Consider the following 19,691-nt stretch of genomic DNA (forward strand, 5'->3'; position numbering starts at 1 on the left):
TATTTGCCGACTGGTTTAGAGAAAGACCCACACAGGCGAGGCATAGCAGCAGAGGCAAGAAGCCAGCCCCTACTCCTGAACCTGTGTGTACCTGTGCATGAGTCTCACCGCCAACTGTGTTACGTTACCACAGTGCGTGCAGGGAGCAAAGACGTGTTCTTCCAGGGGCACATGCCCTAGCAAGTCTGTGTCTAGGAGTAAGCATGAACCTGTGGCTTTCACTACCAATATTAATCGCTTCTATCACAGATGACTTATTCTGCTATGCCTTGCAATGCCTTTCCACACAGGAAAATTGGCACTAGAAGCTCCTATGCTAGAAGCATGGGAGATAATATTCTTTCCTGCTTTGGAGAAATCAAACTACCAGGCTGCACAAAGGAACCCAGCCAGCAGCCCTCCAAGATATTTTGTGCACCATGTTTTCTTTGTCTTTCCCTGAAACATAAATTATCAGTAGGTGCTGGAGGAAAAATCCAGGACCAGCTGGTCAATCTGACATGGAAAATACTGCATCCCTCACATAAACAACCAATTTCTTCTTCCTCTTCCACCTCCATCTTATCTGTCTTTGAGTGTTTGCAGTTCTCAAGGAACGTCTGACCTTTGACTGTATGATGTGACCTTTGACTGTATGACATGAGAGGTTTTTACTATGCTTATTACTTGCAAAACACAATTCAGCAGCCACTGGAGTATTTCCTGTTTCAGTCATACCCATGTTCACACTTTGAAGAGATGCTGTCATCATTTTAAGAGCTCTTCCATTACCAATTTTCACTTCGTTCTCAAAGATGCGCTCTGACAGTCTTAGCTCCTCACATGCACAATTTAACTAACCTCAAAAATACAGGCAGCAGAGCTATTTTAAATGGTAACATTCAGCTTACAACGAAAAGCATTATATGCTGATACAGCACCATAGTTCTAAAAGATCCTAAAGCATTCAAGCTCACTTTTGGATAGCTTCTATCTCACTTGTGACCTTCCTTTGCTCTGGTTTAGACAACATCCCATTCAGCTGCTGGACTACACCTGTGGAGGCCGCTCCCCCTCTGCAATGAGAAAGCAGGCTGCCTAAAGACAATGCTGCAAGGGTTTGAAACATCAATTAATGTACAGGCAATTCTGAATGCAAGTTGGTCTTCCAGCAATGCAACAGGATTTTCTGTAGTTTGGCTGAGAAACTCAGCTAGTATGCCATCACTAGAAAGTATTACAGTAGCCTTAATTTTTGCACAGAACAGACAAATTCATTGGTTTGAAAGGTCATTAGAGTAAATTGCAACAAATTCAATTTGTATCCCTCAGATGGATGAACGTATGCAAGTCAAACACAGAACAGTGGAAACCTCTGGCTCCAAAAAGTCTGCAGATTCAAACCTGCTCTCTAGGCAGCCAAACCATCCTTTCAGCTATGCATTATTACAGCTCGTGATTTTCATCTGATCTTTTTCCGCAGCTATGCTATTGCAGCAAATTGTGTCATACGTGAGCATCAAAAGACTGGTCAATATATGAAGAATTTGTTTGTCTTTAACCAGAAAGTTCAGCAAATACAAAATTATTTGTAATACAGACAGACATCATCACAGATGTCTCACACTCATTTCTGCACGTGTAAAGTGACATACGAAAAAAGTACAGGGCGATATATGGGAGAAAACACCATCAGCACAATACTGGAAAAGCAAACAAGCATAAGAACTAGTTTTAAAAACAGAAAGACCATGAAGATAGAAAATCAAAAGAATACCCCAAGCCTCATGTTTTAGCTTCACAGTACACCCAGAAGGAGAGTGACACACCAGAAGCACACCTGATTTAACAGGCTCCTTGTGCATAACTGAGAACAACAGAACTAGTGAGCAGATCATCCCTGACTAGATGTATTGCATCATGCAGTAAGTCTTACCTAAAGCTTTCTGGGTATTCAACAACAGCCATGTTGATAACATCCAGTGCATGCTGATAGTGCTTCTGAGCTGAAAAGAGGAGGGCCAGCAGATGAAGTGAATTCATATCATCTTTGCACAGCTGCAGTGCTTCTTGAAGATGTTCTATAGCATCAGAAATCTGGAAGGATATGGGATAGAAATAAAAAGAGAATACATTTCTCCTTCAGTCCTATGTTATACGCCAAAGGTAAGAACAAATACTGTCATTAGAAATCCAGAAGTTCTACTTAGGCATCTATGAGAAAGGCTTCTACTATCTGAACAGTCTGCCAAAATTAACAGACTGCATTGCTTGGAAAAAAAAAAAAAATCAAACCACACATTCTAGAGAAAGGAGTCTGCAACATTACTAAATCACTGCTTATAAGCAGGAGCAGCAGTTGATCCAATCAACCCCCTCTTACTTTGGCATGGTGTTTCTATGCTGTAAACAGATCCATTATATAGGCCCAATTCTCAGCTCCATTGTCTAGGATGGGTGGCTAGCTCTTCACTGAGGGGAGAGCATTACACATCTCTGCTGCATTTTGTCTCTTGTGATGGCTGTGCAGGACCTTTCATGATGTGGATCAAGAACACATAAATTAAGTTTGAATGTTCAAGGGTAAGAGAGTCAAGATTCAAAACGCTGTCAGAAAAAGAAATAACTTTGCAAGCAGTGATATAAAGAGCAGACCTGACACTCACAGCAGCAGAATGTCATGAGAATCAAGTCTCACTTGGCAGAAAACTTAACATCTATAATGAATGTGAGTATATCACATGCTCTTTGTAATCCCATACCCTATTTTAGGCTATCTGTTCAAAAGGGAACTTCTTAGTATGTTTTCTTTCCTTTGGCTACTGCTAAGTTTTATATGGAGGATTTTCTTTAAGATTCTCTAATGTCTGAAATTATGACTTGATTTTTACTTAATTGGTTAAATTATTCCAGATCTGCGTTTGGCCCTGGAAGCCTGCAGATTAAAAAAAAAAAAGTATACATTTCCCTTCCTCATGTATACTTGCCTTGTCCTTCCCTTAAGGGCTGGAGAATGTAGTTCCTCCTTTGCTATTGTGAGAACTTCCCACCTAGCAAAGCTCTGCAGACATTCCCCTGCCTTGGCATACCACTAGTGTCAAATTCCCACCGCCTCCACAGATCACTCAGGTAGCACATAACTAAGGAAAGCAACAATTACACTGCCGGCAGTTAAAACACAGATTCCCGATTATCTAGATCTCAGGTATACTTCTGGAAGCGTGGTACATATTCTGCTCATGGAACGACTCCATCCTAATGTCCAAGTGACATTTTACTCTTGCTGTGAATCTGCAAGCCAAAGTACTTAACTACTCTATTACTGGTGATTCCATGCAAGTCTGGAGATCAGTGTGACTGCTCCACAGACATAACCCCAAACTGGCATCTGGCCCACAGTTTCAAAACCGCTGAATGTCCTGGCTTAGGTTCAGGTTGGGATATATGACTGAGTGCTCAGCTTTAATGAATTACTGCTTGTCAGTGGAGCTACTTTAACCACGTGTGTTATCATAGCCTACTGCAAAGGTAAACACATTGGCTTAAATCACCGATGTTCCCTCAGCAGCTTACTAGGACAGATTTTCTCACAATGTAAAAACACTAGTGATGACAAGACAACTTGGAATCAGACCATGCACAAGACTGTGATGGGCCCAGATCTGCCCATCCGTGAAGTTCTTCAGGAGGTATATAAATCTGACTTGCTACAATGAAGCTGCTATCCAGACTCTTCTTGCTTATTTTTTCTATTTCTCTGTCTCAGACCTGCACAAGTAGTCATAAATAAATTCTAGATTTTGGGGAAAATAAGTTCATTAGAAGAAAAAGAAAACTTGCAAACCAAACAGCTGGAGGAGGCTTTGAGCAACCTGTTCCAGCTGACCCTGCTTTGAACAGGGATTGAACTGGGTGATCTCCAGAGGTCCCCTCTGAACTCAACTATTCTATGACTCTACTCAAAGATTTGGGAAGGTGATCCTAATTTGCTACTATGAATCAGACAAAGAATAATACTTGCAACTAGCATCTTTACCGAGGGATTTGAAACTGTAAGGATACTTGACCTTACTTGCATATTAACATGCAAACTAAGTCACTGAGACTTTGCTTTATGCGTGCACATGCCAAACGATCACACAACTGCAAGTTCATACCCCTACCAGAGGCCAGGTATCGAAGAAGCTCTTGGAGTGTTGTAACATACACAAAACAGAGCAGCACAAAAGCCAGTTGTGGTCACTCCTGCAAACCTGTGCCTGCTGAACACGTAGTGACATACTGTTGAAACAGACATAATCTAAAATAATTCTCCCCTGTTCTGTAGCATAGGGTTTGCAATAGTTACCTCTCATTTCAGTGCTTCCTTCTAGTACCATTAGAGTCACAGGCAATGGCTGTTTCTGAAAGTTAATCGTGCTTCCCTAACACCTGATTGTTTACCTTGAGCCCAAAAAGGTTCTTCAGTGCTGTAACACCATTAGTAGCCTGCACAGTACTGCTGCATAATTAGAAAGATGGACAAAACACAGATGAGAAAAAACCCCCAACTTTGATAATATGAATAGACTCTATTCCTTTATGGGAATCATTACACAAAACAACCACCTGCAATAGACCAGATGCAATGAAATACAAACTACATTTCTAGAACAATAAAAGCAAGATATTTGGCAGCAGTCAACACAAACTTCTTTTGAAAAGCAGAGATCAACCTATTGACAGATGCCACAACTTATTTATTTAAGTAACTATGTAATTTGAGAAAGATGGAACCTGGCAGCCCAGGTGGCACCCTGAAACTCCAGGGGTGTATCAGAGGTAGGCTGCCAGTTTAAATTCCCTACAAGTGCTGCACTTTTAAATAATCCTATTTCAGCTGGACTGCAAGTCCAAGTGGGACCTGCAATTAGAATATGCTACCCTTCTCCGATTCATCTTTCTGTTAAAAAATATACCACATGCGTTCTGCATGGCATACAGGTATATTCAGATCCCACTGATTAGGAAGTGAAGATACTGCAGCAAGCCAGAAATAGCATCTTACAGCACTACCAAAATAATGCCACATTATGGATTGTTTAGGCTGCCTCATATATAGCACGACTGATTTCAATAATGCTATACGTTTCCTTAAAAACAATGCTGGGATGTTACAACTGTAGGTATAAAAAGGAAACCAGTATGAACATTAAAAACAGTTCCCAACAGTAGAATGCACTTGCATATTTAGATTGGTAAATGAAACAGGATCTTCTAAGAGGATTTTCAGGCCTTATAATTTCACATCAGTTGTGAGTTAGCTAATTAATCATTAAAACTACCCTCTCCATCTCTTCCTATAGCACAGGGATTATAGAAAGGAGAACGCTTTATGGACAGGCAACCAAAAACAGAGTTGCTACAGACCACCAGAACTTGAGGAAAGCAGGAGCAGACGTATCTGTGAGTTACTACTTAATTCTTGCTACAAACTGGTTTTGATCACCAGAAAAATCTAGGCCAGGACCTAGACAGAAAAGCAGCATGTTGCTATTCAGCAGAGGCGGCACTAGCCGCTCTGGGAGAAACAGAGACCAGAACTACCCACATTCAGCATTTATTTAGCTGAAAGATGTGCCTCTCAATACCTACTAAAACCATGCTCCCTTGCTGGGGCAAAGACAAGACAGCAGTCTCTCCTTCTTGAAACCAGAGTAAACACTGTGGAGAAAACAGCTGAAATACGTTCTCTGGTGTCTTAACCAACATCTATCTTATTTTTACATCCAGACATTCTGGAAGGTGATAGGTGGTTTTTGGATATTGCCACTTGAAACTTCAGGTTTGTTGGCAGCCCACAGATGAAACTGGTAACTGAGACCTCTAATTCTCAGCTGCTGGCCCCTGGCTGTCTTTCCCTTCCTGTTTTCATGCAAAGAAAGGTCAAATCAAATCAAGTATTAAAATGGTATGAAACCCCCATATGTTGTTTTTATGTTTCTGATACTGATTTACATGGCATTCAAGGTCAAAAACAACACCACCACCCAAAACGAGAAGGGAACCTGCACTTAAAATTAAAAAGAGTGCTGACTCTCTAGAGTCATTTCCATAGAAACTGGCCTGCTAAAAAAAAAGGCAAGGCATTAAAATCAGTGAGCTTTAAAATATTCATTCTACCTTGTTTTTGCTGATCCAAATGCTGTTGCCACAGAAACAAGAGAAGCAGCCGAACCAGCCGCAGGGAGTGGGGAGTTACAAGTCTCCTCTGTGGGTCGGCTCGGCTCGGCCAGCTGCCAGCCAGGCGCTGCAGGTGGAGATCACCACCACAGCAAACACTGACCTTGGCCTTGTGGCACTTCAGCTTTGGGGGAAAACCAGATTGAGACCCTCCTTATAAAAGAGGATATTATCCTTTGTATTTTGCTGAAAAACCTACCCTAAAACACTGCAGGGCTGACCTAGACCCTCCAAGAGTCACTGGAGTCCTCCCAGCAACCCCAGCAGTCTTCAAAACACAGAGCTGCGCACACAGAAACACAAGCACAAAGCACGTAATCATCTTTCATTTTGGTTGCCGGTGGTTTTCAACTGCCAGCTCTGTGAAAACCCTTTATAACCACCCCTCTTCTTGTCACATCCTCATCGCATGTCAGAGGGAAGCTTACACTTTTCTGTTTCCCCTTTCCCTTGCCCAGTGCTCAGAGACAAGTGCTATTGGAAATATTTTACAGAGTCTTCCAAGAAAGATGAATTGCCCCAACTTTGCTTGGCACTCTACTGGTCAGCTGCCTCTCTTGCTTTGTTCAATGAAAATGCTCTATGCAAGCTGATACCTAGATTTTTCAGCGTTGGGTAAGGTTACCTAATTTATTGCCCTTGCCTATGGAAACAAAAAGACCTATTTATTGAGAATAACATTCAGGTATTATATTATAACCTACTGTGCAGGAATGGCCTGATTTGTTGGTATTGTAGCATCACCTGATGAAAGCCTAACTGTGATGTTCAATAGTTAATGCAATCTATCAAAAAAAAGGTATCATTTATCTTTCAGTTAATTAGAAGGAGAGTATCTTAGATACTTTAAATAATTAAGGATATTAAAAATGCATTACCAAATGTTTATCAGTAAGTAAACTGGCAAAAGAAGAGTAGGACATTTTATAGCAGTCTAAAAATAAAGATGTCTCAGGTATCTCCCCTCTCTCCAAGCATACGTTAAAAGATTAATATCTCACTAGATGGAGAAGAGCAGAAGCAGCATCGCAGGAGTCAGGCTGACACTGCATAACACACTTAGATCACACACCTATGGTAGCAGGGGCAACTGGCAGAACATCAAGGATGAAAATACACAGGTGAGGTAGACAAAAGAGAGAGTGAGCATGAGGACAAGAGACTGAATGGAAAGAACAGGAGGGAAGGGAAATGATGAAATGAGATATACAAAACAACACTGTAAAGGCAGGCTACAACTAGAGAAAAAGAAAGGGTAATGAGTTAAAATACAGCAGACCAATAATAGTGAAAACAGCAAAGAACCAATTACAACAAAAATCTTGATTTTTGAGGATAGCAGCTGAAAAGCTGTAATGCTTTTACTCATGGAAAGAAGCAGAAGAGGCAGCAGATCAGACAACCTTCCTAAGAGGCAAAAGCTGTAAGAGAAAGGAGGGTAGCTGGATATTTTTTAATGAAAGACCCTGAGCAAACTGCATCATAAAGCAGCCAGTAGGCAGATGAGAAAGTTAAATAAGCCATTTTAATTCCTCTTTCTTATTGCAGGCTCCCTTACAACACACTGCTCTCATTATGAAAGGGTTACAAAAGTGGCATTATCAAGAGTGTGCTCTCTTGGAACAATTAGTTTAACCTAATGAACACACAGCTCCCCTAATTAGCTCAGGAAAGTAAGAAAGATCCAACTGTTTGACTCTGTAGTGTAGACTAAGGAGAGAAAACTGCTGCAAGCAGAAAGCCTGCCAAAGGAGGAAACTATGATGATGAAATTTCAAATCGAGTTAGAGAAGCATTTAAAAAATAGGGGCTGCTACAATAAAGACTTCGGCTTTTAAACAGAAGGGACAGAGAAATAAAACACATCCCAATTATAAACGGAAGGGACAGAAAAATAAAACATGACCCAAATGTTTTTTTCTGAAAGGCAGTGCAGCGTATTTTCTGATCAGCTTAATTTTTATGAGTTAACACCTGCAGCAGCATTCAAATGCCAACTAATCCCACTCGCTGCAGAACTCCAGCACCCGTCAAAGCCTAACGCTGAACGTACCCAAGTATGGAATAAACCAATCCCCAGCGCAGACAGCATGCGATCTGGTGTGATACAGAACTGGGCAATAATGAGAGAGCTTTTGGAGCGGCCTGCAGCACGGTGCAGCATGATATCCAGGAAACACACCCCACTCGCCCCACACGGACAAAGTTGCTCCAAGTGGGAACAGCACTGCTCAGGATTTAGAGCTGAATGCATGCCCTAGTGAAGGTCATTCCATGCACTACAGAATAATTATTTAATAATAACTGAAAAAAGCCTTAAACAAACATATTCTGATTGCTTGCTATAGATTACAATGCAGGAAGGAAGGGGTCCTTAGCAAGTCTGGGTCTTGTTCAATTGGACTGTCCTTCTTCCACCCTCTCACGGCTCAGTAGTTGCCAATTACTGCACATACCTGTCTGACAAGAGCCAGCTGCAGTGACAGGTAGAGGATGATTTGGTGATCTTCTGGGGCCAAGTCACGCGCTCTTTAAGGACAATCACATAAAAAAAAAAAGAAAAAAAAAGTGACTGTTAGCTTGTACTTCACCGTGAGTCACACACAAGCACAGAACAAAACCCAGTCCTCTCCTACTGAAAACCAATTCAGTAATGGGAGCACACCGAAACTAGACAAAAAGCAAATCAATCCTGGCCTGGCTAAGCCAGGCTTACAGGAACAAGTATGTGAAACACAACTGCCAGGATGTTATCCAACTTACATGCTCCTTCACTAAATACCACTTAATGTTTTAGAACTTGGATAACTGATATGCAGGAAGTAGCTCTTAACGCATGGCAAACCCATTAAAGCATTATTTTAAGTAATTTAGGTGAGGGAGATAGTCGTTCAGCTGGTTCCTATATTGCCACTTCTCAAACAATAGCAGAGTTTTAGGTTAGCACTGAAAAAGTAATAATAGTTTCTGCAGTTGTTGTGACTATGAGCATCTAGAGGTCTAAAGATCATGAGCCCATGACGTGAGCTGGTGCTCCAACACACAAAACATCCTCCGCCCTGCAGCTTCTAGTCTAATGGTTGACAGTAGACTCCTGATGTGGAGAGGGAAGATAATGAGGATTTGATGACAGGAGTTGAGCCTGGGCCAAAACCAAGGCCCTTACTTCTCAAGCCTGGACCTCTTAGATACTACCTTCTAGCCCACAGCAGGCAACAGTGTGCACTGCAGGGACCCTGTGGCTAGTGACAGCTGTAGTGTCTACAGAACCAGACACAGAGGCCCTTCACACAGGCTTGTGCAGTGCAGCAAACAGGGATGGACAACCAGGGCAGAATCATCCCGCTCAGACTACACTGAGCATGAAACGGCAGTCTGAGCTTGCTAGCCCGTGGAGAAGCCATTAACCAAAGCAACATGCAGGTAAGTGTTTTGAGGACCTAACTAGGAGCAATGTGGGGCACTGGCTCATGCCACACTGGCAGACCAGCCCTGGGACCAGTGGATTATTGCCTTGCTGACCCACAGAGCTCACTCCTAGCTCTCTGGCACAGGGAAGTCACTTCACGTGGAAGAGATGGGGAAGAGGAAAGTCCCTCGTAGCTGATCGACATTCCTGACACCTCTTTTTGGGCTGCATTCCAGGACCTGCACCTGCATCACCCTGCCCAAAGCAAGTACAATTAATCTCCTCATGAAGGAAAAACAACAGGCTCACAAGGCTGGTGGTTAAAAACCCTACCAAAACTATTCATTTGCTAATAATAAACAAACAATCAAAAGAATTACTTCAGGAAACAAACCACACACCATTTTAATGGCAGCCACCTCTCAAATGCCATCTTAGCCTGCGAGCAAGAAGTTGTTGGACTTGTTTTTTATAACTAATGTCTCTAGAATGAATTAATTCAATTTGAACTGAATGTGTCCTGCAACTTTGCAAGTCAAAGCAGTGCTAAAGGCTTCTGAAGCAATGCCAAAGACATCAAGGTCTGTACTAATTGCACAAGTCATTAATTTGTCTCCCCACTTAAAAAAACCAAACAAAACCCAAACCCAACCCCAACAACAAAACCAGAACACCTCCCCCACACACACAAAAAAAAAAAAAAAAAGAAAAAAAACAACCACAAAACACCCACAAACCTCTAAAACTAACCAAAACCCAAACAACAACAAGAAGGCTCCACAAGATGGAACCTAGCTTTGCCCTAAGCTGTTGGGAGCAGGGTGAGCCACCTCTTTGGCAAGCAGCTCCTGTGAAACCTTCAATAGCCTCTCCAACAGTAAATAACAGGAAAGTTCACACAGGTGTATGGGAGAAGAGGTTAATGGTACTTTTGGAAAGAAACAAAGTTACGTTACTGCTCAGTATTCTGAAAAAGTATTAAAAAAATATTTGATCCAATCTTCCAGCTGAAAAGGCCACTTACAAAAGGCTACAGGCTAAACCATGGATTGAGATCATACATGTACTTTAAAAACAGGTGAAAAACAAGGAAGTGAAACAGAAAGAAAGAAACCAAACCTCAGGCATTTAAGGAAGACACTAGTAACCAGCTCACAATCACAACATCCCTGTTGGCTGTGGTTTGAGTACTAGAGTACTTGAGTTTGGCTAGAAGCTTGTGTACTTCCAAGCTAGAGTTAAGATACCATAAAAAAAAGTTACATCCAGTGGGAAAGGTCAAAGGATAAAAATAAATGCAGTTTAAAAGCACTGTAATTACATCAAGATTGGGCAGTAGTGAAAGTATTACATTGCAGTCCAGGAACTACTGCAACTACTCCTGATCTAAAAAGTAACCACATAAATTGCTTTTTAAAAATTTATCTTTCAGATCTCCATAGGGTAAATATCCAGAAACACATCCGTGGTTTCAGCTTACTACACACTCTTGCAACCACTGCAAAACAAACATGCCGGACTCCTCCTTGCTCAGCATCAGAAAACCAGCTAAGATCCAGTAACATGTTCAACCTACTACATCTGGACTTTGAGATAGCAGAGATCTCGAATTTTCTTCACTTTTGTAATGTGTTTATTACAATTTATTTTTAATATACAAACTATTTAATACAGTTTATTACCATACCAAACCCAGAACTAGATAATTCAGGCCAAGATTTAGATCACAGAAGCTTCCATTTAATTGCCATCCAAAGATGCCTACAGGCATCTATATTTACAGTATTACCTGCCCAAACACCACCTTGTGTATTTTGGTTGGTGTAACTTAGTCTTAACAGGGTCAGGACGCTCACACCTCACCTCTACTACAACAAAACAGTTCTTAACCCAAGCACTTGAGGTAACTGTAGCTACAGAGGAATTTAATTCACAGATACTTTCAGGGCAGAGCTATTGCATCAGACTTCCCCACAAAATACAGGGGTGAGGAACAGCTGAGTGGTAATCACTTTGCATGGCTAGTTCCACAGCCCCCTTTTCATACCACAGCTCACTAATCACTCATTAGGACGGCAATAACCCCCTCTCCGGTAAGCCACTGATGCCAGGTCACCTCACAGCAGCCTACACCCTGGTGGTGAAGGTACTTTCCCACCAGGAGGGAAACAGTTGAAGCCTGCCTCACACAGGAATGGAGACAAAACCAGCTTTCCACATCCACCTGCTGCCATCATGTGAGGAAGCTGTATCTCCCGGCACCGGCACCGTAGAGCTCCCTGCAGCTGATTTGATGCTAAGGTTATTTCTGGTTAGTGGCAGAACAGGTACTCTTACCTTGGATATCCAACCAAATATCACTGCATTTAGCCATCACAGAAATGGTTTTGACAGACTGTTGCTGAAACCTACTGAACTGGTTCTAAACTTTCAGGCAAGGATGCTTTACAAAGAAGAAAAAAACCCATTAAAACCAACAATTATTCTGAATTCATCCAAAGAAATACACAATGCAAGTATCTGCAAGATACCTACTCACCTCTCCAAAGTCTGAAGTGCTTTCTTGTTTAATTCATCCTGAGTGCCCTTCAGAGTAGCTGCAGGACAAAATACAATGCCATTTAAGAGTTGAATTCAATGTTTCAGATTAAATAAATAAATAGTTACACATGCACAGAATATTTCAAACTGGGAGCACAAAAATGTGGAAATCTGGTGGTTCAAGGCTGGAAAACATGCCATTTTGTTCTTGAACAGAAGAAAAACAGTATTTAAATCTGAATTCTCAATTTCATTTTAAATAAAGACTCTTCCAACTCCCTTGTCTGAAATACCAAAACATTTTTTATGTACATATGCCACTGAAGAGGTCTGGGAGGAGAAGGGGCCATATGCTAACTAGATAATAAGACAATAAGAGGCCCTCTGCCAGATTGGGGTAAATGCTAAAAGCAGTAACAAGCAGTATATTCTGACTCAGATACAGACCGTCTCCACCACCGTCCTCATGTAGGAGGGTGTTGCAAGTTGAGCAGGGAACACCAGGAGCCAGATTTACAACTCCATGACAAAACCCTTGACAACACACCACTCCCCTGAGACCATGACAGACTTTTAGTCTACTTCAGGGGTGGCATTAGCCACTAATGCTCTCCTTGGCGCCTCTCATTACTTGACTAAAGGATCCTGCCCGCTACACTCACTTCTTAATGTGTGAATTAACTCCTACCAAAACCGTAAGAGGAGAAGAATCAAGTACTTGTTATGCCAGAGTATCTTATCATCATCATGAGCAAGGGGAACAGAGGAAGAGCTTAGAAGAGCAAGGCTTTCTCAGGTGCAAAATATCTGGAAAGCTAGTGACAATTTTCAGACGTACATTGGTTGTCTTATTCTGGTTCTTAGTTTTGAGATTTTGCATAGCAGTTGTTTTTGTTCTGTCTATCCTGAATTTGAGATCTACTGGTCAACAGCACAAAGTAGTGAGGAGTAGTTAATCCATCAGCAAACAACCACCTGTGAATATATTGACTTCAAACATCAAGTCACTGTAAACTCCAGAATAGAAAGTAAGTAGTATATACATAAGCAACAAAACCAGAAAAAATTCAAGTATTCTTAAAAGCTGTTGAGAGGAATGCGTTGTGTTCTACAAGACGAACAAAGGTAATTAGTTTCTTTGGACTCTGCCAACACGCTGGTGAGTGAAACTTTGAAAGTAATTTATTTTCCTGAAGTAGTTATAGTGATCAGACCTTTTTTATTCCTACATCTTCTGACAGTTCTTCAAAACACCCGGTTCATTTGGGAGGAACAGTAATCTTCATAACTTCCCACACCACAAAGATCAAAAACTGCTTATGCCACAAAATCTACTCTAAGTAGTAAAAACTGAACAAAAAATTTGCAGTTTAAAGAATAAATTTGAAGGCGTGGACTTTCATGCAAAATGCAGCATTTATTAGAAGTAGCTGGAAATAATTTACTCTCAATAGCCTTAAATTGAGTGTTCAGGTCCACTGCCAAATACTGGAAAAAGACAACGGAAGAGAAGAATTTTTAAAAATTTACAAGAATCAAGATGGATGTAAACATAAAAATTCTTGAGAAGACACTGGAAAGGAGCTATGAACATTCATCCAGAAAAAATATGTCAGATTTTTTCTCATGGAAACTACAAGATTCCTTATGTAAGTTAGAGCAATTCCGGAGATGCCACATAATGAGGAGCACTGAAGGAAATTTTACTGTTTGCCCCCCAAAATTTACATCAAATGCTAGGAGAACTTTTAGGTTCCACCTGGTAAGACTTCTGACTGATGTTCAGCTTGTAGACAGAATGAGCACAAACTATGTTATGGAAATGATTACAACTAGTTAGCTTTGCCTCTGCACTACTGGAAAACAGCATGCGAGTCCCACCTCCCACGATATCAACTGCATCTTCAGCTACAACTACACTGGAAATCTAGTTGTCCATCTCTAGATTTGAGTCCGACTTGGATAAACACGTTGAAATTTGTGTTTGGCAATACTGAGGACTGATGCTGCAAGTTAACCTTGCCATTTACAGGGCCTTTACAGCTAAAGGAGATAAAAGAGAAAACAAGCAATGAAAAGTGATTTTGGGAGGGATGCATAAGAAGCACCTTGGCCAGGAGGTCAATGGAGGTGACTTTCCCCCCTCTACTCTGCTCTCGTGAGTCCCTGCCTGGAGTACTGTGTTCAGCTCGGGGGCTCCAGTGCAAGACAGACACGGACCTGTTAGAGCAGGTCCAGATAAGGGCCGTGAAAATGGTTAGAGGGATGGAGCACCTCTCCTATGGGTAAAGAGGGTAGGGTTTGTTCAGCCTGGAGAAGAGAAGGCTCCAGGGAGACTCTGTTGCAGCCTTTCAATACTTAAAGGGGGCTTATAAGAAAGATGGAGAGAGGATTTTTTACCGGGGCCTGTAGTGATAGGACAAAGGGTAATGACTTATCAAAAATTAAAATAACCTGCAAAGCGGTTTGACCACGGTAAGGCAGAGAGCACAGGGGAGTTTAACTTTCTGAGGCTTCAGCAACTATCCCTGTAAGACAGTACTTTCTGCAAATGCCACCTTAGGAGCCCAAGATTTATTTTCTAAAGCACTATTTTAAAATAATTTTTTTTAAAAGAGCTGAAGCCTTACTAAAAGTCAACAGGATCTTCAGCAACATTTTGGTACCTAAATACAAAGCTCAAGTCACATTTGAAAACAGAGGAGGTCACATTCTGTGTTAGTAACCAGGTGCAGCACAGTAAGTGTGAATGCATGGAGTGAAACACAATGCTGAGGATCAGCATCAACACTACAAAGACAGGGACGGGGTTTAGTTTTAGTGTCGTCCCACAGACTGAACACTCACTAGCAGCTGCAGCACAATCAGGCCTATTTATGTAGCACATTAGTTTTATGGGAAAGAATTCAGTTTGTGTAGGACAAAAGTGTTCCATTATGCGAATCACAACATAAGTGGGGATGATGGAGAGAGGGACTTCACCAAAACACCAATATGCACGTACCCTTTTGCACACATCAATGGGTTTCAAAAAACATTAGATGTCTTAACACCTAATACAGCAAGGTGCACAGTTTTAGCACCCAGAATTATAAAGATTGTATGTGTTGACTGTTCTCTCCGGAAGCAATAATGATGGGTTTGTTCACTAATAAGCAATGTCTATTTTTTTATTTTTATTTTTTTAACATTAAATCAGTGCTGTCAGAATACAGATTATTTAAAAAATCCACAAGGACTGACAGAAAAAGTTTCCAATTCAGTCCCTGATCCATGGCCTTACACCAAAATTCTAAATGAAGACAGACACAGCACACACTCTCATCTCTGAAAGAGTGAGGGTCTGTTAAATCTACAAAGATTTCACAAAATGTGAGGTGGTGATGTTAAAATTAGAAGAGCACTTGTATTTCATAATGCATTCTCAACCAGTCTTTCCTCTTTAGCCTTTGTTAAATTCATCTCACCTTTCCCTGTGTTCAAAGGATTCTTCACCAGACCTAAGGGAGGCAAAGTTGACAATACAGCTTATGTCAAAACTGGAACTACAAGAGGAAGACAAAGGTTTGCTGTTGACTTTGACCCATTGGGAACAGATCTGCAAAAAATTTAGCATAGCAACAGATGGACATTCTGTACGAACAAGAGATTTGTGCTTCTAAGAGTGAGGCAAAAGTGGCAATGACTTCCTCTGAGGACACATCTTTCAGCTACTTCAATGAGATTTATTTCAAGAAACACATAATTAGACATTAAGAACAAGGAAGCTACACATACTGCTACCCAGCATAAGTTCCAGGAAGTCTTATTTCATCGAGGCGTGAATCTAATAGTTGTAAAGGGACTTTGATAATTACCAAATGTTCCCACAAGTTCTTTGAATTGTCATTCAGTAGGATTCTCTCTTCTGACTCCACTTTTTAGCAAGTGCTTTTTTGCAGGTCACAAAGGCTTTAATATAACTCCTCCGTACCTCTGTCACACAGGAGGAGAAGTATTTGCTAAAAGGATATATTAAATAAGAAAGCCTGACCTTGAATGGAAGGCATTTTGATATAATACTGTGAGCTTCATAAGGCAACTGGACAAACACTTCTGAAACACTTTGCTACCACTGAATATGCTGACTCACTGAAAGTCAGCTCAAGCAGAAAGTTATGGAAATCATATATTCATACAGACATTTGACTGTGTGCCTGCATATGTTGCTATGAACTGGTACAAACACAATGATAAACAAGATTGACAGTATGAGGCAGGATTACATAGAAGAGTTGCTATCATCCTTTGAGCAAGTTCTACTCTTGCTTCCTCATTGTGATATGCTATCTTTTAATGATACTAATGAAAAAAGGTCTCGTTAGTGCAAATTTGATGTTTTCTAGTAAAATGCTCTTTCATATTTATGATTATCATAAGTATGCTTTTGAAAGAAAAGACTAAATGGTTTTAATAAAATATAACCTGAAAGATTGAAATATACTCTTCAGATTTCCCTCAAATAACTGAGTGACTGGCCCTGCTGACTTAAAGGCTAGAGATACAAGGAGAAGGCAGATCTTTCACTGTTTCACAACATAAATCAGATGCTAATCTGGGAAAAAAAAATGAATAAATTTGTTGTGAAGACTGTCTCCTTTACATTAAAAAGGATATATTACATCTGAACCAGTCTTTTGAAAACTCAGAGAAGACTTCCCTTCCTGAAGAAGCTTCCAACTCACGTTTTGCTGCACCAAAGATTTTTAGAGCTAGAGTACAACACATTCCTCTACAGCTCCGTTCTTTAGAAACTACCTTCTTTCCATACTGAGGATAACAAATTGGTTATAATGGGCTAATAGAGAAAACCACCTATCTCCAAAAATAGTCTCTGAGATCTTGTGTAGCTTTAGGGACAGTTTAAACAAAATCTAGGCAAAATGCCCTAAAAGGTAGGCTGTTAAGCAGAAACCAATGTTTAATGAACCTAAAAAAAATTTTTATATATATATATATATATATATGAGAAAGTTCAGTCTAGGAAGGACATATGTTTCTTGACAAGAACTTTCTAGGAGGAAGTGTTCTGAGGCATAGAAATGGGGAACCGAAGAGAGCTACAGTGCCTGTTACCCTTTGTGTTAGAAACCAGTTGTCAGAACAGCTGATCAGATAAGGGTGACTGAAAAAATACACTGACTTGCACTACTGAAGAGCACAAGCCACTCCCTCATATAGATGCCTTGCAGAATTCTGCTGTAACTTCCAAGGCCTACATACTTCCATGATACCATACAGTCATTTTAGCTTTGTTTCAGGCTCATTTGCTGGAAGAAGTCGGTTTGCTTCTACGGGACCCATCTGACAGAAAAGACGTTGCTTGCATGGGGGCAGAACTCCTAGATGGGTTAGGAAACATACTAGCTCAGCCATTATTCAAAGAAACTATGTTAGGAGGCCTTCTGCCTGTGTTAGAAGTCATAGAAGAAACAAAGACTGTTCCCACCTGTGAGCTTGATGAAGGTCAGAGCTAGAACTCTCCCAAACACTGGGACTTCAAGCCCTTCTGGCCACCAAGCACCAAACCAGCAAGAGCCCATTGTCCAGTCATTTAAAACCCAAGCAAGCAGCAATAAAATAGATTCTTACACTCAGTGATCTGTGTCTAGTCAATATCCACACATACCTGCGAGGCAGATCTTTTTATCTAGTTTACTTCTAAGCAGAGAAAGAAACATCGCAGAGAGGTTGAATCTCTGCGAGGAATCAGTATCATGCCAGGAACTGAAGTCAAGCACTTCTGACTCCAGTTCTTGGACTGTATTTCTTTATGTGATTTACCAGTGGGTGACAAAATAGATATGTATTTTGTCATATGAATGAAATAGAAAATAGATGGAAAGCTTGACTTCTTGTTGTGTAAATAAGTGAAAGAAATGTATTAAAAATACTCAAGTAAAGCACACTAAGCATTGTCGGCTGCAGTCAGATTATCACCTCCTAAGTAATGATTTGCATTCCTTCCTTTACTTAAGTTCTTCACTTTTATTACCACAGAGGACAGTTCTCTGAGCAAGTGAACAGTCCCTATCTGTCTTGCAATCTGATTGTTTTTCATGTCCAGTCAGCAATAAAAGCAGGGTTTCTAATAAATTTCCATTGCTTGCACTAAAGACTTTGAACAGATGCTCTCTATACAACGTTCCTGACAAACAGGATAACTCACCATCAGTAGCTTGAAGACTGTATGTCAGGCCCAGTGCCAGGTAACCCTTTGCTAGGGACTCTCCAGCATCCTCACCCAGGTCTATCACCATTTTAGCAAAGTATTCTCCTTCTTCCAGCTGCAAAATAGGTAGAATGAGACTTACAGGCACTTCCTCTGTACCTGCTACAATTAGATTACCCCATTAAACTTACCTGTAAGTGATCCGAGGGCCATTCATACAAAGCCCTTCAGTGGTCACAGTAAACACTCATAGAAAGGAGGACGTAGAAGGTCAGATTAGCAGACCTTGGTACACATGCACAGTTTTGAGAAAAGTTTTGGTTTCGATTTAAGCATCCACCCCAAACTACTTCCAGATGTTTAAGGTTAATGAAGGACACTATCTTATTTTTGTATTTCCCTTCAGGCATGCTGCAATCATGCAACCTTAAACACAAATGTTGGACCAACTGCCTAATATACTATCCTAGCAGTGCATTGAAAGGTCTATCAAGTTTCTTCCTTCAAAGGAAGACCATCTAGTTTCGTTGTATGATGTTTTGAAACTTTAGCAAATTTTACTTCCTTTTAAAGTGTTAGAAAAGTAAAACAAGAAAGCAAAACTTCACTGCAAGCTTTCAGCTGCTGCTTGCAATTCTGCTGCCACAAGAAGGGCAACAAATCCAGGACACAAATTTTGATCTGAAACACCACACTACCTTAGCAGCTCATACTGCACTAGCCCCATTTTGCATTATTTGCAAAGACACAGTTCCCTTGAAAATGCATTTTATATTACAGATAATAATGGGAAGAGAAAGCAGTCATGACCTCTCAGGATCAGTCTCCAAACTGGTGAAATACATAAGCTGGTCTCTTTTACTACAGTACAGACTGCTCCCCCCAACGCTCCTTTTTAGCCAGCCACGCAGATCTAAGTCTAATGAAGCTTTAGTATCTTTACAGTTTGAGTTAATGATAAACAAACAAAAAAATTTATTACAGAATAGAGTGCTTCTCATTTCTAACTTTAAACTCTCATATCATCACTCACCCATTTTAAATAGAAAAGACTAAGAACTGTAGACTGTACATATCTGGAAAGGTGCAGGCAAAAGCTTAAGTAATACTTGAAAGACACAGCCTACAGGAAGACCTCATTTCTGTAAAAGACAGTCTGCAGATCTTGCTAACCACAATCAGAGCCATCCCTAATCAATAACCAGACACTGGAAAATCATCCTTTTAGAAACTTTTATCACATGATAACTGACTTTCTGGGATGGGGTTGTTTAATTCTGAGAAAATACATTATTGTTTGAAAACCATCTGTTTTAGGCGCAAGTACTG

The 19,691-nt window shown here is 40.7% G+C and overlaps 1 protein-coding gene across 4 annotated transcripts in view; it reads right to left on the reverse strand.

Annotated features, from left to right (window-relative positions):
- The window catches only part of TTC7A (tetratricopeptide repeat domain 7A), a 173,111-nt gene that overhangs the window by 90,738 nt on the left and 62,682 nt on the right, over positions 1-19,691 (reverse strand). For all 4 annotated transcript variants that reach the window (XM_080408291.1, XM_080408292.1, XM_080408293.1 and 1 more), the window contains 4 exons: positions 18,360-18,477; positions 12,150-12,207; positions 8,658-8,730; positions 1,916-2,076 (listed from right to left, as the gene is read on the reverse strand). In XM_080408291.1, coding sequence (XP_080264417.1) covers positions 1,916-2,076; positions 8,658-8,730; positions 12,150-12,207; positions 18,360-18,477 — 410 coding nt within the window. The remainder of the gene's footprint in view (positions 1-1,915; positions 2,077-8,657; positions 8,731-12,149; positions 12,208-18,359; positions 18,478-19,691) is intronic.

This window comes from Falco punctatus (assembly GCF_963210335.1).
Source record: "Falco punctatus genome assembly, chromosome: 12".
NCBI classification, from domain to species: Eukaryota; Metazoa; Chordata; class Aves; order Falconiformes; family Falconidae; genus Falco; species Falco punctatus.